This window comes from Sceloporus occidentalis, unplaced genomic scaffold, assembly GCF_023333645.1.
Source record: "Sceloporus occidentalis isolate IW3139 unplaced genomic scaffold, rSceOcc1.0.p SCAF_19, whole genome shotgun sequence".
NCBI classification, from domain to species: domain Eukaryota; kingdom Metazoa; phylum Chordata; class Lepidosauria; order Squamata; family Phrynosomatidae; genus Sceloporus; species Sceloporus occidentalis.
The window spans coordinates 12,508,056-12,534,547 of NW_028316999.1; the positions used below are offsets into that span (position 1 = coordinate 12,508,056).

General features: G+C 39.9%; 1 protein-coding gene across 2 annotated transcripts; it reads right to left on the reverse strand.

Moving 5' to 3' along the window:
• Positions 1-457: 457 nt before the first annotated feature.
• Positions 458-5,129, reverse strand: LOC149302442 (high mobility group nucleosome-binding domain-containing protein 3-like). 2 transcript variants are annotated; one of them, XM_089482634.1, is made up of 6 exons: positions 5,115-5,129; positions 2,880-2,930; positions 2,248-2,277; positions 1,591-1,641; positions 1,014-1,130; positions 458-490 (listed from the first exon to the last, which is right to left on the reverse strand). In XM_089482634.1, exons 1-6 carry the CDS (start codon positions 5,127-5,129, stop codon positions 458-460), a joined length of 297 nt encoding a protein of 98 aa, XP_089338760.1. The 2 variants fall into 2 exon arrangements, with proteins under 2 accessions (XP_089338760.1, XP_089338759.1); XM_089482633.1 differs by lacking the exon at positions 458-490 and adding an exon at positions 772-900.
• Between the last annotated feature and the right edge of the window lie 21,363 nt (positions 5,130-26,492).

The window sequence follows — 26,492 nt, forward strand, 5'->3', positions numbered from 1 at the left end:
ACACCTTTTATTTTAACCGTTAAAAGAACCAGAACAGTCAGCAGATGGTCACAACAATTTAGTCATCATCAAAACCACATAAACCGTAAGTACAAAAGCACCACTGATTATTGCTATAGAAAACAGCATGGAAAAATCCAGATATGCACAGTAAAAAACATCAGCAAATGCACAACACATTTCCCCCCCATTTGCAAAGCAATAAAAAAAATACAATTCAGCCCCAAGCACACTCACTAAAACTAACTTCGATTTTTTAAATTTGCAGACGAGAGGGGAGCATCAGCAAAGCATGATTATGAGAAAGAAAATGTTCATGTACATTATATATATATGTAAAAGTTAAACTACCATAGTCCTAAAAAAATTGGCATTTACAAAATACTTGAGAAAAATATTTTTTTTTCTTAAAGTTCTTGAAGAGGTACGTAAAATCAGCTCAATATCCATGACCAGTTCATTCATTCTTATCGCCTTCAGTTTTCCGTGCCTAAAGTGATCGAAGGCAAAAAACATTAGTTAAAAATCTGGACGTAGGTGTGTTCTAGCTTCTGCCTACCCGCAAACCCCACTTGCCAGGAGCCTACTGGTTAGAAGACTAGAAGAGATCTCTACCATAGAAAAACATAAAACGCGTCCCTAGCCTAAATAATAAGAGCAACAACAACAATACGGGTTTAATAGATTGGGTTGAAATATTTAGAGATCCACTGCCTTACCTGGCTGTTTCCATATTCACCCTGAAATAGCACCACACTACTAGCTTTCTATTCACTGCACACAACAATGATCTACCGTACCCTTAACTTTCACTGTTTCAATCTGCCCTTTTATTGACAGTGTGCTGGGCAGGGCACCTCTGGATGTGGAAACATTAACAGTTGAGCGAGAGATGCGAATCTGCAATAACATTATGGGCAATAAAAAGAAGCATTATCGACATGCAATCAATGGCTGTAAGATAATAAAAATAAAAAAATAACACCACCACTGATTCACGCTTTGGAATGTACCTCATCAGCTCTAGTTTCACCATTTTCAGATGGTGTAGTAGTACCTTCCTTTCCAGCTTCTTGCTTTTCGTCCTTCTTCCCTTTAGCGCCTTTGCTTGCCTTGGTTCCTGTCTCTTTCTATTGTTTAAACATGCAGAAAAACAAAAAAAACCACAGGATTATAAATGTGTATATAAACACACACACACCTGAAAGCAAATCTAAACTACTAGAGGATGCCTTTCTAGCAATGCAATTGTAATTTACATTTCAGCACTATAAGTACATATTTAGGATACTGCATTCTAGAAAGTTGTGCACCGATGTCAAAATAGGACTGGGTAGTCCTTTAATATTTAGGGTTCTTGCTTAAGGGATGCTGAATGCTAGGGACACTTGGTTTGAAGAAAAAAAAATGAAACATTGTTCTAGAATCCAATTCTTTTTACATATTTTTAAAGAAAACGAAAGTAGTGTTTTTAGCAATATCTTACTTCCCGGTAAAAGCTCAGTTTAGAAAATCTGAATATGAATTGTCGCTAAACATAAGGACAATCAAAAGTAAATAAAATACGCTAAAGTATGCACCAGAATTTACCTTGGCTGCTGGCTTTTTAGGTTTTGCTTCAGGTTTTGGAGGGACGGGTTTCTGAAAGGCAAATAAATGGCATTTAGAATGTTTGTTTTAAAAAAGCATATTTGAAATGCAACTAGGAAATCACTTTAAAGCAAAAGGATAGTGAAAAATAGAATCCCTTTTGTGTTTTTAGAATTAATTGAATTTGAAATTGTTTCATTTAAACATGTTACTAAAATCAGTGTAGTTTAGTGCTGAGGTGTCAAGCTTTGTCCATATTTTATAGGTTTAGATACCTGGTCTGTTGGATGAGGAAAGAGGCAAGGGTCTGAGAAGAAGGAAAGAGAGGAAAAGAAGAAAAGGAAGGAAAAGAAAGACTGTACCACCTGAACACTGAGGTAAAACAATAACCCATTGACGGCCCTAGTTGAACATGTTAACTGGTACACTGAGGACTTATATAGGACAGAATATAGTTCTAAAACCACCCTGTAAAAAGGGCTGTGTTCTTCATGGCTGAAAAGATCTCTTATTGTTGCATCACTGACAATGACAATCAAGCTGGAAACACATATAAATCAAAGGTGTGTTGAGAAAGTTAGTTTCCATTTTATTCCAAGTCTCAATTGGGAGTAGTAGCGACCAAAAAACGATTTGAAATACCAATAGAATATTTACCGAAGACAATCTTGCAGATCTTCTGGTAGGCTAGAAGAGAAAATAAATAGGTACATTATTTCTCAACCCAAGGCATAAGTTAGAATTATTCTGTGAGGTATTTAGATAAATAAAGGCTCAATGATTCGGATTTCATTGTCAAACATTTCTTGTACCACAGGTACTTACTGTTCACCAGCATCTGGTGAAAAGTTTTTACTCTGACGGACATCAACAACTCTGCCAACTGATGCACATCTGTTGTAATAAGGTAAATTGTGTACATTTTCGTCATTATGCTTGATCACTCATCAGTATGCCATGTTTGGTTGAATTAGATGTATACCCAAAATATGCTAGAAACATGCCTGCAGTGGTACATGACAAGGTGTTTTCTATTATTTTCCTATTGATATGTATGATAATAAAATTAAATAATTTTAAAGTATTGATTTTTTTTTAGTAATTTCACTTGTATTTGTGATATTTAACCTGTTAGATATTTAAGAGAATCTGAAAAAATCTCATAAAATAATGTAATACTTTGGGAAAGGTGCAAAGGTGACAAACCAAACACAACTGGAAGTAAGTCTAAGATTTCGGGGTGGGGGACTGATACGCACATTGAGAGCCGACATAAATTACATATTTACCTCTTGTTTGGTTACTTTAGCTGCATCCTTGCCCTCTGCACCTTCTGGAGACTGCAATAAAGAAAAAAAACACATGAATGATAAAAATAAAAAAAATCCCTAAAGAGATGGTTGCCATCTCTGGCTCTCAAGGTCTCCAAACGACTATTTTCCAAAATATCCTTAAAAAAATGCTCAGAAAGTTCTTTAAATAGGTAGACCTACTGCCTTTCTAACTGATGTTTCACCTGCTCCCCATTCCCTCCAGAGTAGAGGATTTCTGTATTAATTTGCCTCTATCAAAACTGACTTTGTCACTTATGTTATATCAAACAGTAAATACATTGTTGGTGCTATATTGGCAAACAACCATTTAATAATTAAATGAAATTGTAGAAATGTGCTATACAAAAAAAAAAATCAAATTAATCATTAATGAAAGAAAATCATTAACAAAAGAATACTATTTCCAAATAAATGATTGTCACAGATAGAAAACAATGGAGACCTCATCTCTTACGCTATCTAATACCAAGCATCAACAATTAATAGCCTGTACCTAATTTCTGGATCTTTACCAATACATTTCATGCTAAATGGATTTTCAGCTGGAATTGCTTAACTGAAATTTTTTTTATTTATTAAAAAGCAAATTATATTAAACTCCAAAATCGAAAAGCATCGCAGATCTCCAGAGCGAGAGACGTATATGAAAGTTGAATCAGAGCATATTCAGTACATTAACGGGATAAAAAGAAGCCATGATTAACATTAAATGGAGAGAACGTGTAAAAATGCAAAAATGGAAATCTGAACAGCGTGCACCCAAAGGATTCGCAGATATATTGGCCTCTGAAGAGGCCTGCTCTGGTGACTGCCTATTCTCTTTGGAAATGCTGAAAAAGTTGCAAAACAAAAGCCGTGAAAAGAATATGATACAACTAGCCGGAAAGGTCTAGCATTCAAACTCTATTGTTTCACACATCCGTATATACAAAATAAAAAAAAAATGAATAAAACTACTGCTTTGAGAGCTTCTTTCTAGTGATTGGTAGCATATTCTGCATTCCTGGGTTTACGTTGCGCTCCAAACCTACATGGTAGATATTGGACGTTAACCACACAATCAATCCATCTACTGAACCCTTTTGGATGATTCAAGAATAGACTAAATCATTCCAAAGCGACATACAGGAACCCGTGGGATGGCCTTTATAGAAAAGATTATAGAATAATAGCAATGGAAATCAAGTCGAAACATCTGTATCAGCAGCAGCATCTATAAGACAGCTGTAAGCTTGGGCAGCAGCTTTTCCAAAGCGGCTGAAAAGGAAACCTTTACTTTTGTAATGTGCCTATATTTAAAATATATATATATATATATATATATATATATATATACACACACACACATATATATATATATATATATATATTTCTGTGAAGTTATTTTTTGCAACAAGTCATATCACATAGTGTCTCTCATACACATCTGGATTTGTTACCAGTTGGAGAAGAAACAATAATGGTTCTTTTCTGTTTCCATTAAGTTCTTTGTACAAAGCAACAGGATGTAGCAAATGACTTACATCACTTTGTAGCCAAATAAACTACTTATTATATATCAATTGCCATAGTACTGAATTCCAATACATGGCATTTGGGGAAAGTGACAGAAGAATAACACAATAATAACACAAATCAGATATTATATCTCGCACCACCGACAAGCTTTTGTATAACATAGACCTCATATATAGAGACCCAGGAAACTTGTCAAGAAGTTTCAGGCGAGGACACAGCGTGCTGCGATGGGGCAGCAGGGGACCGGTTTAAATAGCCACTATGATGGGGGGTAGAAGTAGGCCCTGTCGTTCACTGTATCAGACCCACCACGCAGACAGTGACACGGGTGGGGTGGGGGTTGGACCCTTCACTTGTACACTCCACCAAGAACCACCACGGCCAAGAACGGAACAAATATGGAAGCCGCCGTCACCACCACGCACTTTCCGTGGGACTAAAGGAGGCTTTGCGTCTCACATCTCAAGGGTGCAGGTGGGGCGCATGACGAAATAAGATACAGCGGAGGGAATACCGGTGTTACACGAGATCCTCGCTTTGAATTTACAGCCAAATAAAAGCCACGCAAAGCGATGAGCTCGGCGACCTGACAGGGGGGTGGGCTGCGTGCGAAGCGGGGACACGTAATAATGTGGCCCCAGCCTAGTTCGCTCGTTCCCTGCTTAGTCTCACCTTTCTCTTAGGCATGATGAACTAGGGGTTTGTGGCCTCGCCCTGTAGCTGCTGCGGTGGATGATGAAGAAGACGGCGACGATGGTCGTAGGGGGGAGCGAACGCAGTCACTAGAGCCTCACTACTGCTTTGGATTCACCCCCTCCCCACCTCCAATCCTGGCTCGCTCAGCATCGCTCCTCTGCTATTGGACGAAACGAGTTTACAAATTCTAATGGTGCCGCCCACCGCCCTGAGAAAAGCGGCCAACAGCCGTGGCTTGAATGGGCGGGGTCAAGCACGGACACGACAGTATTGATTTACTAGGTCTAAACCCTCTCGGAGTGACCCCGCCCATCACTTTAGCTGAGCCAATAGCGAAGCGAACTCTCCAGTTCAAATAGAAGGCAGTGGGCGTCTGTCAGTTGACAGCAGTCTGTTCTCGTGGTTCGTACGATTTGGAAGCGTGGTTTCGTAGGGGGAACGGCGCTGCCTCCTCCCCTTCGCGCCGTTAGCTGTTTATTTTTGAAAGCATTTTATTACAGCGCGGGAGTATATGCGTTGGCGGTAGAAGGCGCCATTTTCTTTGTGGTGCGGAAGCTCTGGGAGTTGTCTATACGTTATTTTATTTTTATTTTTTTTCAAAATGACGGTTGTGGAGAGCAAGTTATGAAAGTCTTATGTTAATCGCTCGTAACCCCCCTTTGTGTCATTCGCGTAAAGCTTTTAATTATACTGCCTGGTATAATCTGTGGCGTTGTGTAACGTATTTTGTGTTATGGAAGCTTTTTCGTTGTCTTGCTAATGAGCATGTTACAGCAGGTGTACCTACCTATTCGCATAAACCTAGCAAAAGAAACACCAACAACACTATTGCGCCAATGCGAATGTTGGGAACAGTAGGTTTCATGTCCAGCACTTGGGACCTGGGCTACCTACGACGTATGTTCCCTGAGGTACTCTGTGGTGTCTCAACTGCCCGCGCCCATTTTTGCATAGTCCGCAATTGAAAGCACCGATTTAATGTAGTGTCCCTCTGAGAGCCCTTATATTTTCCAATCTTCTGCCTCTTGTTGTATTGGTTTATAATTAACCCGTTTACTGTAAGTAAATATTCTTTTATTGGCCCAATATATGTGAAATACATAAAATATCCAAGTGCCCTAAGCTTGAGGCCTCAGTCTGTTTTTACTCAAATCTGCTAAACTCAAAAAACTCAGACATGAATTTTACTCATATCTATCTTGATTTATTTATTTATATATTTTTTTCTCTTTAAATTGTTGTTTTTGTTTTTTTGAGTAAAGATTGAATTTCAATCTTGGCACAATATTCTGTTATCGGGCCCTATGAAAAAGTTCTGAATGACCTTCTACATGTGCCTTGTTGACTGCTAACTATATACATGTCAAGTGTAGGTATCATATTGGCAACAGAGCATTACTATGGATTATTTGTTGGTGAGACCCTGGGTTGTACCTTTTTAGAGACTGTTCATGATGCATCTGATGCTAAAATACAGAAAATTCAGGAAGTACATAGGACCTAGGATTCGCAGAAAAGAGCGTTTACCGGAAAGTGACTGTTTTGATAGCGGTTTCACTGGGCATTGTAAAGGGCTCTTGCCATGTTAAGTAAAGCACAGAGGTGCTGCTGTAGCAGGTGTTGGTGAAAGCTCTGGGGAATCAAGAAGATTGAAAAGGGCAAAGATACATGTTTGCCCTATGGATACTTCTTTTTTTTTTTTCTCATATGAGAAACAAAGTATGTATTACATTGGACACTTCACAAGGAGTAGAAAATTACTGATGGACTGAATAAAATATTTATTGAACGCTTTTCATAAAATAAAAATTAGACGTAACATAAGACTTTCTAAAGTTTTATTTTTTACATAGATCTCAAGATTAAACGTCACTAAATACCACACAGAAAAAGATTAAGCAAAAGGAAATCATAGGTCCCGTGTCTCCCTGCTCCTGATCCTCTGAGACCTGAGATCCTCTACTCCTTTCCTATTCTTATTCTTGCCTCACGCCCCTCTCCTTTCCAACGCTAACCCTTGAGTATACATCTGCTAGGTATCCACCTAGTGTGGATACAAACATAATTTAAAATACATTGTTTCTAGGAACATGAGTGGCACATGCTGTATATCTGCTACTAGTGTAATCTTAAACCCCTAATTGGATTGCAACAGGGACACTATATTGGCTTTATGGCTTGGATGTATAGCACACCATATTTTCCCTCTTCTACTTTCACCCTGCTAACCAGATTTCTAAAGGTAGAAATACTTCAGAGTTGCAGCAATGCCTCTTCTCCTCTGGAAGAACATGTGTTTTATTGCATGTTACAACTTTTTTTGCTTGTGCTTCAGACTGCCACCACATATGGGATGTTTGGTTGGCCTCTTAGGTCCACACGTAGATACCATAAATGCTTGACGCTCAAATGGTTATGGAAGAAGTGGGGTGTTTTTTTTTTTTTGTTTTTTTTACCCTCTTGAAACGTTGAAGCACCAGCCTTTTCATAAAGTAATTTATAGTGTTTCTGTGAGAAATGTTATGTTTTGTGCTTAAACCCCTCCCATCTGTGATGACTGCTGTCACCCAGGGGCACGCACTGTAGACGTTTTTCACCCTGAAACGCCTAGTAAGAGGTTGAGCCCCAAAATAAGAGAATAGGGACTTTGATGATCCCAACAGTGTGGTGGCTCAGATCTAGGCACTGAGTCTAGGTGGCAAACCACTGTAATTGGTAATACTACAGTTAAATATCCAGGGCAGATAACAATGGATGCCAGTATAGATAGTTGGGGAAAGCCAGGTTCAGTACACGCACCAGGTAGTCAGAGAAGCCAGGTATGACACACAGATCAAGTCGGTAAGGTGCAAAATTGCTAGGCAGATAATGGTCAGACAAACCAGGAGCCAAAGTATAACGTGCAGGAATCAATACTCTAAATGGATAATGGGTTTTTTGTTTGGTTTTTTTTTATCGGGCACCTAGCCTTTCCTGCATCCCGGCCACACAGACGTTGCTCCAGATGGCCGTCAGGCTGACAGCAGCGGCTCTCAGCAGTGGGACACCATTTCCTTATGCTGGCACCCTATTCTGTTTGGTAGGGTGCCATTGACATTTAGAGGGCAGAACTAGGCATGTTATTGTGTGCTCCCTAAACATCTAAATGCACAGAAGCCTAGTTCCTTTCTGATTTCAGGAGGCAGTCATCAAGTATGTTAAATAGAATGTTGGTTTCAAAAGGTTTTGATCAGGTTTTTTCCAACCGAAGGCTCTAACATAATCTTAGTGACACATAAAATAGATTCTTACTTTTTGGTGATATTTTAAAATAATACTATGTAATGATCAAAGCAGTTGTATGTATCTGTTATCCAGACATCTACACATCTCCATAAACTGAATAGTAAGAAGGCTTTTGCAAAAGATACAGGATCGTACATGGAAATTAAAATGGTGACACACCTGCTCCTTTTTTAACACCTTTGTGCTGGATAAATTTGTGTTGAGCTGCTTTTAAGATGTTTTATTTTTCTCTTTTTATTTGCATTATGTGCCAGTGGGTTTAATCCAGTGAGTGCTGGGAATGGGTACACATTTTTCCCTATGGGATGCTTGTCATTTTTGCTAAAGTAGGATTAAGATTAGTTTGGTGGGTGATCAGAGGGAATTTGTTATAGTGTAGAGGGTTTTAGAGGGGAAGAGAAATAAAATATACTCTATGTATCTTAGTGGGTGGCTAAAGTGAAGATTAGAGAGGGAGGAAAAATATGACAAAAAACACAAATATTCTGTGTGTGGAACCTGTCCCTCTACCTGATCATCCTATGGTAACCACAAATATGGTGAAGCTTGAAACCCCCCCCATTTACTGGCATCACATGTGCCATTAATGGCAGTAAGCCAATTTTTTTTATCTGGTCCCCCCCCCCCCCCCCCTGTTAACAGCTCAAAATAACATCTATGCTGCCCAGGGTCCAACAGCTGACCAAGGGAGCGCATGTCAAACCCCACGGACTCCTACGAAATTAACTCCTAGGAGATTTTGATCCTAAAAAAACATCACACTCTTATTGGACCACAGACCCAGTTGTAGCAAGCCCCCCTTTTCTCCAGTATTACGACCAGGGCCAGATGCACTATATGGACAAAAGTAATGGGACACCCGGCCATTACACAACAGGGACTTTGATAACACTGCATTCTGAAAACATAGACATTAATATGAAGTTGGTTCCTCCCTTTGCAGCTATAACAGCTTCCACTCTTCTGGGAATGCTTTCACAGCATTTGTAAGGACAGGTTCTGATGTTTGAAAGAAGGCCTTGCTTTCAATCTCCATTCCAGTTCGTCTTAAAGGTTGAGGTCAAGGGTCTGTGCGTACCAGTCAACTTCTTCCACACCAAACTCATCCAACCATGTCTTTATGGACGTTGCAGCACTATATGGACTAAAGTATTGGGACAAACCTTTAATTTTTGCAGTCGGGGTTTGGGCTAGGCCAGTGAAGGAAAATCTTAATGCTTCTGCTTACCAAGACATGTTGGACAATGCTATGCATACAACTTTGCAGTACCAGTTTGAGGAAAGCCCTTTTCTATTCCAGCGTGACCGTGCACAAAGCAAAGTCCGTAAAGACATGGTTGGATAGCAAGCCAGGCCGTCATCCGTGCCAGACGTCACAAATACGCTACTGGCTGAGTGGGTGAAAATTCCCACAGGAACACTCCTTGTGCAAAGTCTTCCCAGAAGAGCGGAAGTAAAGGGGGGACCAACTTCATAATGTTTATGTATTTAGAATGCAATGTTATGAAAGTCCCTGTTGGTGTAATGGTCAGGTGTCTCAATACTTCTGCCCATATAATGTATTTTGATCTTTTAAGATTCCTTCATTTTAGTGATAATACTCAATGCACCCTAAAGGTGGCCTACAGTTTAAATGATTGTGTAAAGTAAGGCCTGTTAACCCCAGCAGAATGTCTGCATTGCTCAAGGGCAGACTGCGTTTCAGGCAGTATATATGTATGAGATAAAGTTATACAAACTTTGCAAAAAGCAGTAAGGGATATTTGAGAGGAAGGACAGTCACCTAGATCCCCCTGGCTGCCCAGACTCAGTTGGCACAAATAGGAACATAGTGTGGGATCTCCTTTTGTGCTTTTTGAATAAAAGCTACCACCTTTGGGTGAATTATTATAATAGCTCAGAATTATTAAAATTTCTATATTTATTTGACACACACCAGCCAGTGGCGCAGTCAAAAAAACAAAACGTAAAAGTTTCCCCAAAAGAAATAGGCCACCCAAACAGAAACTCGGCACAACTAGTACTTTGCACAATGAAAAAAATTTGGCCCTTAGTTACACAGACAAGGAAAATATGTATGTTCTCTCCGCCATATACAACAACCGTCTGGTGCCTTTCAATGTGAGAGAAAAAGGATGATGCACAGTACAGATGCAAGACAGTAAAAACATAAGGGAACTAGATCTTTCCGATGAATGTCTATATCTATACCTGGTGTTGCGTAAAACCAAAACATGATATTAAAAGCTGGCCATCTAACTGATCCAGGTTGCTGTGCTCAACATACTTGCACTGTACAAAAAAGTCAGTACTAGAAATACCGTATTGGCTCGGATATAGGCTGCCCCCGTATATAGGCTGCACCCTAAAAGTTTGGTACTTTTTTAAAGAAAAAGTTTTTCTTTAAAAAAAGCACCAAAAAAACATGCTACCACTCTGTCCCCCCCCTCCCCGAGATATGCTACCACTGTCCTCCTCCCCCCCGAGATATGCTGCCACTGTCCTCCTCCCCCCCGAGATATGCTGCCACTGTCCTCCCCCCCCACCCCCCCGGAATATGCTGCCACTGTCCTCCCTCCCCGAGATATGCTGCCACTGTCCTCCCTCCCCAAGATATGCTGCCACTGTCCTCCGTCCCCTTCCCCCTCCCCCCGAGATATGCTGCCACTGTCCTTCTGCCCCCCCCGAGATATGCTGCCACTGTCCTCCTCTGCCCCCCCCCCTGACTTACCTGAGCAGACTCCCGGGTGTCTTGCGGGGCCAGCGGGGGACATCTACGCAATACGCGTATACAACTTCCGGTGCCGGCACCAGAAGTTGTATACGCGTATTGCGTAGATGTCCCCCGCCGGCCCCGCAAGACACCCGGGAGTCTGCTCCGGTAAGTCACCCCGGCAGAGGTAAAACGCATCGTGCGGACGGTCCGCACGATGCGCTTAGACAACCTCCCGTGCCGGCACCCCCCCCGTGGGCAGTGCTGGCAGGGGAGGCTGTCTGAGCACATCCGAGAGTAGGATGCAGGTCCCCTGCACCGCTGCGGGGGATCTGTATCCTAACCCCGCTGCCTGCCTGGCGCTCGGGACTGCATGTCCCGGGCGTCGGGCGCTAGACCCCGAATATAGGCCGCACCCCCACTTTAAAGACTTAAAGTGGGGGGAAAAAGTGCGGCCTATATTCGAGCCAATACGGTAACTACACATCTTCTTTGGGGAGATGAATGTGTGCGATGAAAATGTCCTGCATCCCCCACACCACCGCTACTGGTGCCAAACAAAAGGCTCAAAAAAGACACCAGGAAGGACTCCAGGTACCACTGCCCTTTCTGTCCCTCTCTGCCTGGATATATCATATAAAACATCAAATGCTCCTGATGAAATACTCTGGGTTGTCTGCCTGATAGAAACATGTAGTTTTATGGCAGTGCTTTACAGTCCAAAATGAGACATAGACAAGTAAAGCAAATTGTGAAATTCTCATATTTGGAAATAGTAATGGACGTATTCCAACTTGTGCCCAGTAATGTCCATGAAAAAACAACAACAACAAAAAACAATGCATGTGGGGTATTTCTATAATCTGGAGATACAGCTGAACAACTCTGCCATTACACATAACCTGTGCAAAAAATCCTAAGCACCACACAAGTGTTGGTTAAAAAAAAAGTCTGCATCAAAAGTTTCCAAATCGTCTAGATTGTCGCCTTTATAAAAATATATAATTTTGTTGGAATTTTTTGTTTCTTTCAAAACTAGAGTTGCAAACCAAACATACTAAATTGAAACCATAATGTACACCTTAGAATATGTGCCCTTTAACTGCTGGGAAAATGTGGAAACTCTGTGTAACTGAGGTATTTCCAGGGCATCTAAATTATTGCATTTGGTATTTTCTGTCAATGTAACTTTTTGTGAGGATTCAAGGAAGAAAATATAAGAAAAATTATTTTCTTCCCTATTTTTTCTCTAGTTTTTGCTAAATTACTCATTACTAAATATTTGGCTATTCATGTAACTATGGTATCAAAAGAAAGCTCTATCTTTACCTGACAAAAACAATATATAGTTTACATGGGTGCACAATTCAGAGGATAAGGGAATAATGGTAGAACATATGGCAAAACAGCAACAGTATTTTAGGTACGATTAACCACTTAAGTACCAGGGGTTTAATGTATCTGTCCCTCTCTAGCGTGCTGCCCTATTCTTATTGGTTATCATTCTGCATTGTTCAAACTGATTGGTCTCCACGCCCAGGTACTCGATGCACATTGACATAAAAATATATATATATACATACACATTGAAAACTTGCACACAGCTCACCAGTATACAGCCAATGCATTCAACTGGCCAACAAACATATGGTGAAAGGACCGCTTGCAAGTAAGGGATATTCATTTTAATTTAACATAGCATGCAGCAAACTCTCGAGATAAAAATCCAGAGGAGGGACTAAAACATCAGGTTTTTATGTATCCATCTGTCTCTAATATATACGCATACACTGAATGTAGCACTATACGTGTGAGTGTGTGCATCTATGTATGTACATATAAATGTATAAATACCCGCCCCCTTGACAATGCATCTTACACTGTGGTCATTACATTACATTTATTTATAAAGTGTCAGATTATTCCATAGTGCTGTTACTGAGTAATGAAAATAAATGACAATTTAAAATAATATACCATGCGTTATTGTTAAGAATGAGAAGCCCCTACTTTCAGAGCTTGACTGGCGTACAAGGAAATTGCATAGCGCCAAGGTGAGGGGTGCACTGCACCCAGGTGCCACAAAGGCTGGTCTGGGTAGCAGGTGTTCAAGCAGCACCCCCTTGGACCGGTTCCAGAGACCAAGGATCTTCCTCTAACTGGCTCTAGATGAGGAGGGTGTGAGGTCTGTAATTTCAGATCCTGGCATCCATGCTCCCTAGCAAATGAGGCCTAATGCTGGGCTATGATGCCATCACTCAGTACTGCCAGGGAACACCAAAGCAGAGGTCTGAAGTGGCACCTCACACTCCCACCCCACTATGGAAGAAGGAAAGAGCAACAGGAGAAAGGTAAGAGGGGGGTAGATGAGGAGAAACAATGGGGTAGGAGATGGGAAGAAAAGGGGTAGTGGATAGTGAGAAAGGGGGGTAGATGATGCAGGAGAAAGGGGTACTGTAAGGGCAAGTATGAGTCAGTATGTTTGAATGGGGAAGCGTTAATGTGTATGTATGTATGTATGGGCAGAAACATGCAGTCTATACACTCACTGGACACTTTATTAGGTACGCCTTGCAAGTACCTTTTGCCTTCAGAACTGCCTTCATTCTTTGTGGCATTCTTTCTACAAGGTGCTGGAAACATTCCTCAGATTTTGGTCCATATGGACACAATGACATCACTCAGTTGCTGCAGATTTGTCGGCTGCACATCCATGATGCGAATCTCCTGTTCCACAACACCCCAAAGGTACTCTATTGGATTGAGATCTGCTGACTGTGGAGGCCATTGGAGTACAGTGAACTCATTGTCATGTTCAAGAAACCAGTTTGAGATGTGAGCTTTGTGACATGGTGCATTATCCTGCTGGAAGTAGCCATCAGAAGATGGGTACACTGTGGTCATAAAGGGATGGACATGGTCAGCAACAATACTCAGGTAGGCTGTCACATTTAAACAATGCTCGGTTGGTACTAAGGGGCCCAAAGTGTGCCAAGAAAATGTCCCCCACACCATTACATCATTACCACCAGCCTGAACCATTGATACAAGGCAATATGGATCCATGCTTTTGTGTTGTTTATGCCAAAGTCTGACCTTGGTAAATGAATGTTGCAGCTGGAATCGAGACTCCTCAGACCAAGCAAGGATCTTCCAGTCTTCCATTGTCCAATTTTGATGAGCCAGTTTCGTGTTCTTAGCTGAAGCAGTGTGGTCTTCTGTTGCTGTAGCCCATCTACTTCAAGATTTGACGTGTTGTGCATTCAGAGATGGTATTCTACATAGCTTGGTTATAACAAGTGGTTATTTGAGTTACTTTTGCCTTTCTGTCATCTCTAACTAGTCTGCTCATTCTCCTCTGACCTCTGACATCAAAAGGCATTTTCGTCCACACAACTGCCGCTCACTGGATATTTTCTCTTTTTCAGACCGTTCTCTGTAAACCCTAGAGATGGTTGTGCATGAAAATCCCAGTAGATTTTCTGAAATTCTTAGACCAGCCCATCTGCCACCAAGAACCATGCCATGTCACTTAAATTCACTTTCTTCCCCATTCTGATGCTCAATTTGAACTTCAGCAAGTTGTCTTGACCACATCTACATGCCTAAATGCATTGAGTTGCTGCCATGTGATTGGCTGATTAGCTATTTGTGTTAACGAGCAATTGAACAGGTGTACATAATAAAGTGGCCAGAGAGTATGTGTATGTATGGACAGGCATGTGTAAGGGGGGTGTATATGTGTGTATATTTGCAGGCGTGTGAAAGGGAAGTGTATGTGTGAATATTAACAGACGTGTGTGTATGGGGAGTGTGTAAGGTCAGTGTACAGTATGTATAGCAAGACTGGCCATCTGAATATATTTATACCAGATATGACATCATATCTGGCACTGACGGGCAGACACACAGGAAGACTGGGAGACACAGAGGCTGGGGACAGGGAGATAATTGCATTAATCCTTTAACACTTTTGCGGTACTCGGGTTTAGCTCTAATTTCTCCTACACAAGTTTTATATTTTTTATATCTTCTGATACTATTTTTTTGATCATATCATCTAATTTCCTATAAAAAAAATATGATGGAAAAAAACTCACTTTTATTTAAAAAAAATCTTTTACTCATCTACAAAAGAGATGAAAAAACCTGCTAAATAGATTCTGAGTTTATGCACTAATTCTACTACCACCCTTTGTCAAACTTTGTGGTAGTAATTTATTTTGTGTTTTTATCACACAAATTGTATTTCAGGTATGGATGTACAGCTCCTGGTATATGTCACTGTCAAATATCACCCGAGTACAGCGATAGCAACCATGCATAGGTTTGGGAGGTAAAACGCCACATATGGGAAGTGTGCACTTTTTAAATTGGAGCTTTGACATATGGTTTCTCTGCTACCATGTCCTATTTGGGACATATTTGAAGCTGGTCAGTCCAATTTACCCCATCAAATCATATATTTTTGAAAACTAGACACCCTAGGATATTCCAAATGCCGGTATTCTAACCCTTTCTATGCACTAATTTTATCACGAACCTTTGTCAAAATTAGTGGTATTTTTTGAGGTATTTTTTTTGTTTTTTTGTCACACTACAGCCATCCTGGTATATGTTGCTGTTAAACAACACCCTGATATGTGTTCAGAAACATCTCTTGAGCACAGTGCCTCCTGGGGTGGGTGTTTGGTGTTGCTGAATGCCTCGCTTTCTGCTTCATGGTTTTTCTAGCTTACAATCTATTTGGTGGCTGCAGGGGGAGTGAGATGGAGGGGATTGCCTGGTTAAGGATGCGTTGATTGAAGTGAGAGCGATATAGAAAGATCTATTTATCTAGCAGGCGCCTTATTTAGGAGTGTTGGGAGGAAAGTTTGTATGCTTCTTGGAAAATGTGGGTTTTAGAGTGTCACGATCCCGGTCGGAGTACAATACGGAGGGACTCACAGCGGAGGGACTCACGGAGCGCGTCGCCCGAGTACCCGTTGCGTCACGGTCCCGTCCGGGGCGTGTCGCCCGAGTGCTCGTGGCGTTGCGCTCCGGTGCGGAGTGCATCTCCAGAGTACCCCCGAGTGGCGGGTACTCGATACTTACCCCTCCCGGGACGATCCGGTATCACTGTGTCCTCATATGCGGCGGTTCACAAGAACGAACCGCCGCCCAGTGATGGACACCCACGGCAATACTGGACACGCCCCCCTTCCGATCCCATACCCCTGTGGAGGACAAGTAACGTCCATTGGACGTCGTCACGGTTGGGGGCGGGATCTAGAAGGGCGGCTAGTTTAAAAACAGAGCACTGATGCCGGTTCAGTGCTCAGTTGTTTTTACAACTAGCTGTATTACTTACCTGGTGCATACCTGTTTATTCATGTTCATTCCTGTTACCGACCTTGGCTTGATTCCTGACCACGTTAACCTCTCTGCTCCTGACCCGGATTGCCTGACCATTCTCTGCCTGCTACCTGGTACCGACCTCGGCTTGATTCCTGACCACGTTAACCTCTCTGCTCCTGACCCGGATTGTCTGACCATTCTCTGCCTGCTACCTGGTACCGACCTCGGCTTGATTCCTGACCACGTAACCTCTCTGCTCCTGACCCGGATTATCTGACCATTAAGAGACTGACCCATTTGTATCCTGCATCCTGGTTTCCACGCCTATGCAAACGTAACATTTAGACAATGATGGAGAAAGTCTGACATAATGGTGTAGGGAATTCCAGAGAAGTGGTACAGAATGTGTGAAATCTTGAATAGGCACGTGGGATTGATTGGATATGAGAGATGAATCAGAGACACGTGTGACACCAAGGCAATCTGTTGGGTGGATTGTGGCTTTGTCAACAGTGATAAAGATGTCAGGAAGTGTGGACAGAGGGGATAGTGGAATAACCATAAGATTAGTCTTTGAAATGTTAAGCTTCAGGTAATGGAATGATCTCCAAACTCTCCAGAATCAAATTCAAACTTCTGACCCTGATCAAAGCCCTTAACAGCTCTGAACCTCCCTACATCTCTACCTTTTTATCCTAATTCACCCCTAACCACCCTCTTTGTTTCTCTCATGACTTGCATCTCCCCACTACCGTCATTACTTCTCCCCACTTCCGAATTCAGGATTTCCCACATGCTGTACCCCTTCTCTGGAATTCTCTATCCCGTAAGACCTTCTTCCTCATATGCAAATTTCAAAAGCTCTCTGTAAACCAACCTTTGATCCAAACACTCAGCCAGCATCATAATTAAGCCATCTGAATGACCAACTACCTCTACAGATCATTCTGACTCGATCAGCTCATCCCTATCCAAGCAGTCCTCTCCTACTGTTTCTTACCTGTCAACCACTGATTAGATTGTAAACTCGCAACAGCAGGGCCCTCTTCTCCTTTTGCAAAGACATGCCCTTTAAAAAACAAGAATTGTGATTTCGACATTGCAGTTGCCAAATATTAGCTACAGCTATTGATACTTACTGTGACATTGGGTGTCTTGGAACCAAATTGCTTACATGTTACTTTATGCATGTATGAGCAATTTCACCTTCAAAGGGATAATATGCCTGATGAAGAGACCTGGGTAGTCTTGAAAGCTTGCAATGTATTATACTTTGGTTAACCAATAAAACTATCATATTTAGCACATCCTACAAATGTGAACCATGCAGAGGTTGTTCATAGCTCTCCATGCAGGATTTTGCAATGTGTAGCTTCACACCAACCCTAGCAGTCCCATAATTTCCATTTATGATATAACTCTAGTACATAGCACTACTTTTTCTTTAAAATACAGGAATTGATTTTAATAAAGTAGATTCCACAAAATACAACTCTTTTATTACTGGCACATAACATATAACCATTTAAAAGTAACATGTACTTTTTTTCTTGGTTGTTGAGTGTCATCCAAAAAATATTTTTTTTTATAAAGCACAAGAACCCTCTGGAAAACTGACTAAAGTTGCTTTTTAAACAGTTGAGTGGTCTATAGAAGAGTGACATGCCTTTCTTTCTTAAACAAACTGCTGGTTTCAAAGGATTTCCTTTTACAATTCAAAACAGTCACTTGATGTTACAATGCAGAATGTCATAGTAAATGGGACTGCTGGGTGAGCTGTTCCTTTATTTAAACAAAATGTTTTTAAATGCTATACAATCTCTCATTGCTGAGTCCACTACTCCTCAGTGGCCTTCTCTATAGGTGATTGATTTTCCATAACCTGCAGCTACACACTTTGTCACTAATAAAATATGTGACTGTAATCAAATCTCTTGAAGGATTGGGAGCTGTACATTATAGCCCCCACTGAATCTAAAATCAATTAAAAAAAAAAAAGAAGCTGTCAATGGATTGGTGATCAATAGATTTTGTAGTGTTTAAGTAATATTAAGTACTAATGGTACAAAGCAGTGAAACTAATATTCATAAGGAATCATAATCTCAGCAATGTAAGTATAGACTTGTATGTCTGATTGTTATAAACAAAAACGTGTCTGTATTTTATGAATCTTACTGTAATTATTGAATAACATTTACTGTATGAATATATATATATATATATATATATATATATACACTGTTATGCTATCAATAACCACTAACTATTGAGTGTAAAGTCAGAGTCCACACTCCTTGTTTTCTGCAATTAACAATATTTATTAAGAGAGGCTAAACAAATGAACAATACATATACAAATTGCTATAAGTTAGTATATGCTGTTACCAAACTATCTATTCATTGATTAAATGGAAATAACAAAGAAACAGCAGGATAAGTCTGTAAACATGTGATACAATTACCACTCCCTTGTGATCATCTCCACGCAGACTCAGAGAGAGAGAGAGAGTTAGGAGGACTTTATAAACACAGTAAGTCCTCCTTCTAGTAACCTATCTTCTCCAGTGACCCTTAGAGACCAAGGTGATAGAAAAGGGAAAGGACATTGCACTGGGGGAGGGAGTGGAAGGTGACCAAATGCCCTAACTAATTTGCCATGTGCTCTGCAGAGAAGAATCTCTATTAATGTTTGAGACCATTTTAAGGTCTTGTATAGAGAGGCTTTGCCCATTGGATCTCTGCATCAGAACACCATTTCACTTCATTGGCATACAGTTGGTTGTCAATCATGCCTTCCTTTTTACAATTTTTATGGCATCTGTGGTGGGAAAAATTATTTAAAAGCTTGTTAAAACATAATATTCATGAATACAACTTGTCTAATATAATTTGTAACTGCATAGTTTTTTGAAGGACAGGTTATGTCAGGCTAACTTCATTGCATAAATCAGGGTGTTTAGTGGATGTGATTTATTTAAAAACATTTGATACATTTCAACTTAAAAGCTAAAAATACACACTGAAACACGAAAGCTTAGACAATATTGCTTGCAACTTGATTGAAAACGAGTTCAGAGAGTTCCTGTTCATGGAAAATTTTGCAAGTGGACAAAAGTGGTAGACAGAGTACCTCAGGGTTCTATCCTAGTCCCACTATTATTTCATATTTTTATTAATGATCTTGCAGTAGGTATTGAAAGCCATGTATGGGTTTTTGCAGACGACAAGGCAACACAGTCTGAACTAGATGTTACTTCCCTGCAAGGAGATTTGGTAAAATCGGAGGACTGGACAGCCAAGTGGAAGATGAGATTCAACAAGTGCAAAGTTATGCACTTTGTGAAAAGAAAGAGATGTGCAAATTACACCTTATATTGAATTGTGGCATAATTGTAGACAATAAACTTAGCAACAGTTTTTAATGTCAGTCAGCTTCTGCAAAGGCTCATAAGATATCGTCATGTATAAAAAAAAAAAGGGGTATTGACTCGTGTAGAAGATATAATTTTGCCTCTGTATGAAAAAAAGGAATAAAATAAATGGTAAGACTCCTTGAATATACAATCTGGGCACCTGTTCTTAGAAAGGACATCATTCAGCTTAAAAAAAGCACATGGGTTCGCTACAAAATTAATAAGAGTAATGGACTACCTTGGTTATGAAGAAGGGCTAGAGTAGTTTCATTTGTTTACACTAGAAAAAAAAGGTGTCTTGGATGGGATATGATATTATTATACAAATATATATGGGGCCAAACAACTCTCTGATGACCCGTTTATTAGGACTGTCCAAAAACTTTAAGAATTTTATTCAATTGATGACTTCAAGTGGGGGCTTGATGTTTTGTAGCAAATAAGAATATGCAAAGTTGTAAGTTATAAGGATGTGATTAAGGGGCATGACCTGATGCTGAGCAATATGGCTCTGTGTTAGAGTAGCTCTCAACAACCACCATCATTTCTGACCTTGAAAGCTAATTCATAGCTTGCGTGGGGAGGTCACATCAATTGCAGGGGACCCCTAGATCATCGGGAGCCAGACCCAGCTTGCTAAACCACACCATAAAGGGGATGTTTTTAGCCACCCAAGGCCTGTCTCAGCAAAAAGAGTCGTCAAATGGCTTCTTCTCCTGTGTCATCACAGTGAAGAATTGACCATGGACAGGCCTGGCCTTAGGGGTGTGCGACCTGTGCGGCCGCACAGGGCGCCATGGCAACAGGGGCGCTTGCCGGGGACTTAAATTAAAACATCGGTTTTTTTTTTTGCTCGAGAAGTTTTCAGCAACCGCTCGGCGCCCCTCACTCTCCGTGACTCCGAGCACCGAAATATGATGTTATATTCCGGCGCTCAGCTGTTAAGCTTGCACCGCAGCAGAGCGGGAAGACGGACGCCTCCCGCTCCCACCACAGGACTCAACAAGGTAAGTAAGGATAATGAGATGTAGGGAGGGGAAGACAGTGAGAAGGGGCAGAGGTGGTAGATAGTGAGAAGGGGCAGAAGGGGGAAGGCAGTGAGAAGGGGCAGAGGTGGTAGATAGTGATAAAGGGGGACACGGGATAGATAGTGAGAAAGGGGAGTTTTGTGAAAAGATTTTTTTTCCTTTCTTTTTTTGGGATGGGGGGCGCCAGAGGAGTAGTCCGCACAGGGCGCCAGAACACCTAAGGCCGGCTCTGACCATGGACAGAGCACTAGATCATCTGGTCAAGGAATGGCACAGACTCACCTTTTAATGAATACGTTTAAAAATTAAAACAAATAAAATAAACAAATTTAGCACCAGAAGTTGTTAAGCAAATTGATAGAAACACTTTATTGGCAAAACAAAGTGAAAAAAAATGATAAAAAAATATAAAAAGGTTTAATGTTTGATTTTGCTTGTTAAGATTGCGTAAATTTTATTTATTGGGATTGAACAGGTAATGGTTAATTTGAAAGCTGGTGAGCGTGTACTATAGCACAAAGAGGATTTTTGGATTCATAGATTACGGACGATGCAGTCTCAAGATATAAATGTGTATTTTGATATAGCTTGTCTAAAAAAACACATTTAAAAAATCACGTATTCAAATAAATTAAATTATAACCATTATCTCGTACAATGATCAATTTTAACATCATCCTGTTTTAAAATCAGGCTGTCTTGATTCATGTAAATTGATTGTCTACCAAAGATATAGTGTTGCTACTGGCTGGTTTCTTTTAAGGATTCTTTAATTTAATTGGATTATTGCATTTTATTCTCGACCAATTTCTGGTGAATTATGATTCCCACAACAGATCGGAACACATTAGTTCTTTTCGCAATAACTGACGAGGGCATCCTGTTTCATTTCATCATGAGAGAAGGTGGTGAGCTACCCGAGCCAAGTGGAGTATTTTACTTATATGTTCAATTTTATGCATTTCTCAAAAAGCATTCCCCTAGTGATTAAGGTTTTAATAAAGTATTATGATTGTTGCACTATTGCATCAATGTATTTTCTTGCATGCATGGAGGCCCGCTTAGCTTTAATTGAAATCCGTTTGTCTCTATCGTTGGTGTTTTGAATTACAACAGGACATATAATGAACAGCAAGACAGCAGAGGTTAAGGGCAGCGGGGTAGAAAAGCTGGACATTATTCAAATTATGTTTTATGTTTTCTTTTTATATTGCCAAAATGTTATGTACGCTAGTCTTTAGAAAACATAAATAGGAACCTGAGTCAAGCTTTTGACGCCTTGTTTGCATTTTAATAAAGGCCAATTACATAAGTGATGGCAGTGGCCCTTTTTGTTTTGGAGCCGAGGGTTGCAGATCCCCTTCCTATATATGAAAACACATACTGCATCTGTAACTTTGGAGAGTATACGCCTTTCAATCTATTTGAAGGAAATGCAGATACGCTTACCTGAAAGGACTAAAAAGGCAGCAGAGGTTGTCTGTGCGCATCGGGCAGACGCCCACCGGCTGCCAGGGAGGAGGATCCAGGTCCAGGATCCAGTAATACATTTCCAAATGCAACATTTAGAAACAATCTGACAAGCTTTAGGACATTAATAACAATTTATCCTACCCAATCCCATCTCTTGTTCCCAGTCTACAGTGAGAGGGAACCATATCATGTCAGACCTTAGTACCACTTACACATCTCAGCAATGGCAAAAGGCTATGGATTTGGTACACCACTAGGTGTAGGAAAAGTATAAAAACTGAAGAGTGTTTTGGGGTGAATCAATAGGATGCTGAAGATGCCAACACTCAAAGGGAGACTAGTAACATATTTGGTGAAGTTGCCCTGTTATATAGCAATTTTGATTGATTATTATCATTGTTATTCGATAAAGGCAGTAAACCCAGTAAAGGAGTAAATGTTGCACCCTCTCCAGAGGCAGTATAGTTACATATGACACTGTTAGATACTCCCGATAAAAAAGTCTGGACTCTGCAAAGGCCCACATCCTGACACTCCCAACTTGTTAGAATGGGTCAAGAAAGTAGAATTTATTAGAAATATGGAAGTCCATGTGCACACTACCCTCCTGGGCAGGGTTACCATCGTGAGCTTCATTGACTTCCATGGGCACAGTTTCTTGCTTCAAAACATTTCCAGCTCATGATACAGGGAGGAAGATTCTAGATATGGGATATGGATAAACATTTACATTTATTCGTTATGGAATGTTTGCAAAAATGATTAGTGCTATAAGGTTTGGAGTGTCATATGCATTAGGGAGACCATGTGTCTGCACTCACTTTTTGAAATTTGACTTTTGTTTCTTTATACGTTAATTGATTTGCTTTCACTTAACTTTTTTTAAAAAGTAGGAAAAACTAATTTTGAAGAAGGGGAGTAAGATCTTGCCAGACTGTGACAACATCACATTGCAAGACAGATTTATTTGTGATATTTGTAGCTTGTATTCATTGCATCCATTGGTACAGATGTGTCTTCTCCAACCCCCTTGTCGGTACTGAGCCATTTCGGGTACTAGGTTATATTGTTAGATTCTCAGTGCATTGGGGTGTCTACAATATAGTTAAAGAAATATAGGCCAAAATGTTATGGTGGGTGTAAGACATACAGTATATGATTATCTATACAGTGTGCTAACAGAATTGCAGCCAAGTTCATTAAACAAAAGAAAAGGACCTTTTTAATATGTCTCCCCAGCATCGCTGGCTTCCTACTAACTGATTGTGTGTAGTGATACTTGCTACGAGAGCGTGAATACACCGTCATAGAAGTATCAGGCCCACTAGCCCTTAACTGGCACAGTCAGGGGTGTCCTCTGCCTGCCCCCCCCCCCCACACACACACTGTACAGCTCCCTGCACAGAAGCCACAGAGTAAAGTTGCAGCCATTTACACCTGTGGAGAAGGAGAACCTTGTTCCATAATTGAGGCCTCCGACAGCCTGTACTTAAACAAGCAGTATGTGTTATGGATATGCCTTGCTTGCTAATCATAGTGTGATCAGCACAGGCAGATCGTGAGGATAGGGAGAAACAAAGTCCCCCCCCTTCCATAAAATTGTTCAGCATAACTACAGTATAGAAGAAATGTTACTTTTTTTTAATCTATTGTACAATATAATGTATAATTTGTGCAGAATCATCATGGTTTAACAAAAGGGAAAAAAAAAAACCTCCTTAGGTTATGAAAACCCCTGCGACTGAAGGGGTTAAAGATCTAGGACTATAATATGTGCATTACATAAACAATATGAATGTTTAAATTCACGCTTTGTGAAGTAAAAAAAAACCCAAAAAAACCCAAAAAAGTAGCCAACCATTATTTACTATTAAACGAATTATAAAAGAAAGACGCTCAACATTTGTTGGAATTGTGTTTAATTAAATTAGCCGTGGAACAAAAGTTGATATATAGCCATCCATCCACAATAAATAAATCAAAAGATTATATCTCCCTTTTGGTTCAACAGGTGTTTTCTTGAACGCCACTAATAATTGAAAGCAAAAAGCAAAGTTCAGGTGAAACTGGTTCTACAAGCTTACAAGTTTTAGTTTATTTATTAACAGTACATTAGTTCTGTGATTTTTTAATTGTACTCAACTTCTGATTGGCTGGAAAAAAAAGCACTTAACAGGGTTAAGCAGACATTCCATAAAAATGAATATCTTTAAATTAATAGAACAATATTTATCTCCTCAAACCACAAGATGAATATATAAAAACATTTAACGTGAAAGCAGAATCTTGATGTTTTGTACCTTCAGTAATCTGTTGTATTTTAAAAGGCGCTTCCAAATCTGGCACTGTTCTAAAACTCACGACACTGAATAATCGAACAGCTACACCTTCCCAGCACCCTCATAACTACTGAAGATAGCAAATTGAATATGCAAGTCAGCGCCTTTATAGTGCCAGTCAAAATAATTTTTTGGAAAAAGAAACGAAATTCAATAAATCTAATGTATGATATGAAGGCCACTCCAGTCATTAAAAGGTTAATTTCATTCATTTTAAAAATAAAATATTCCAAATAGTTTCCAAATGATTAAAAGCTTCAGTGAACTTCATGGGGCTATAAAACATTTAGACATACTTAAGCATCTCCCATTACCAATTTCTTCCATGGCTTTTTTTTGGCAAAGATGGCATACATTTGACAATGTCAATCCTTTATTTTGTTGTGAGATATAATAAGTCAGATAAACACCAATTTTTCACCTGTGTTCAGATGTTACATACATAATTTTAATTAAAAAAAATAATATTATTAACATCTGAACTCTGTATCACAAAGCAATCTGGCTTGTATTGTATGAAAATCACACTTTACTATCCCTATTCTATTATTTTCTAGCCCTTTATTAAAGTAGGCGATAATGCTTTTGAATCTGTAGCCTTTATGTAAATGAACATCCCAAAGCATTGAAATGAATGGTTTGCCAAAGGCTAGCCATCACCAAACTAAGCCCTAAAAATTAAATATAAAACTAAAAAATAACACTAACGCCTTGCTTACATTGATAAAGAACAAGCTCTGTGCCTAGACAGTGGATTGTTGTATGATGGGTGCATTTTAATAAATTCCAAGGATTACGGGTTCTGTGTTCGGATTAAGTCACGGTTGGCACAACATCACTGTACAGAAATATCACGACACAGAACTCTGGCTGCACAGAAATCACAAATCACATTACGAGTGCTTTGTTTATTTGCATTGACGAAAACGGATGCAGATATTACGTACGATATAATCATAGGAGTACCAGGAATATATTACGCAATACGGACAAATATCAACAGTTACACAAAACGATAAAAATTACATCTTAAATAAATAGAGAAGGATACAGCTTATTGGCAATATACTCTCTCTGTACACTGTGAAACATTCATCTTGTTGCTTCCTTAGGTATGAAAAACACTAAACCCTGCAAGAAAAAGTATAAAATAAACATTTCCACTTAAGACAACAGTTTTGCACACACACCATAATAACCCCATCATTTGTATTCTGGTTAATGCTCCTTTTACAGGACATAGACTTAAAAGGACTGCCTTTCCAATGTAGTTTCAGTTACAGCTTGAATTGTCACAATAAAGTTACAATATTAATCACAACAGCCAAACTCAAAGGTCACGTTGCCGCTACTGCGGAGCCGAGAGCTGAACTCCCGAAGACGGCATGAGCAGACACCGGTAGATCTTGGTAAACGGCGTTACACTAATTATAAGAAAACATTTATTTCTGAGTTATGTGCGATTTACGTTCACTTAAAGTGCTAATTACGATGAAAAATATATAAATATATAAAAACACTCTTTACTATACACAGATTTTTGACGTTTTATTTTACAGAACATGAATCATGTTTTTCACAAGCCTTGAAATATGACAAAAACACGGTGTTGAGAAATCCCATTAAAGTTCTCCTAGTCTGTGTTTTGTGGCATCCCCCCCCCCAAAAAAATGCAAATTTTATAATATTTCTGCTTTTACACTGGCATTGTAACCACGGGCCTGTAATATCTTTCTTCTCTTCTACATACTATCTCCACACCATT

What these genes read in the sequence shown, in the direction of transcription:
- LOC149302442 (XM_089482633.1), bottom strand. An exon ending in CTAAAAAGCCAGCAGCCAAG is followed by an intron (nt 1,131 to 1,590) that starts GTAAATTCTGGT and finishes TTTAAACAATAG; the next exon opens with AAAGAGACAGGAACCAAGGC. An exon ending in GTGAAACTAGAGCTGATGAG is followed by an intron (nt 901 to 1,013) that starts GTACATTCCAAA and finishes ATGTTATTGCAG; the next exon opens with ATTCGCATCTCTCGCTCAAC.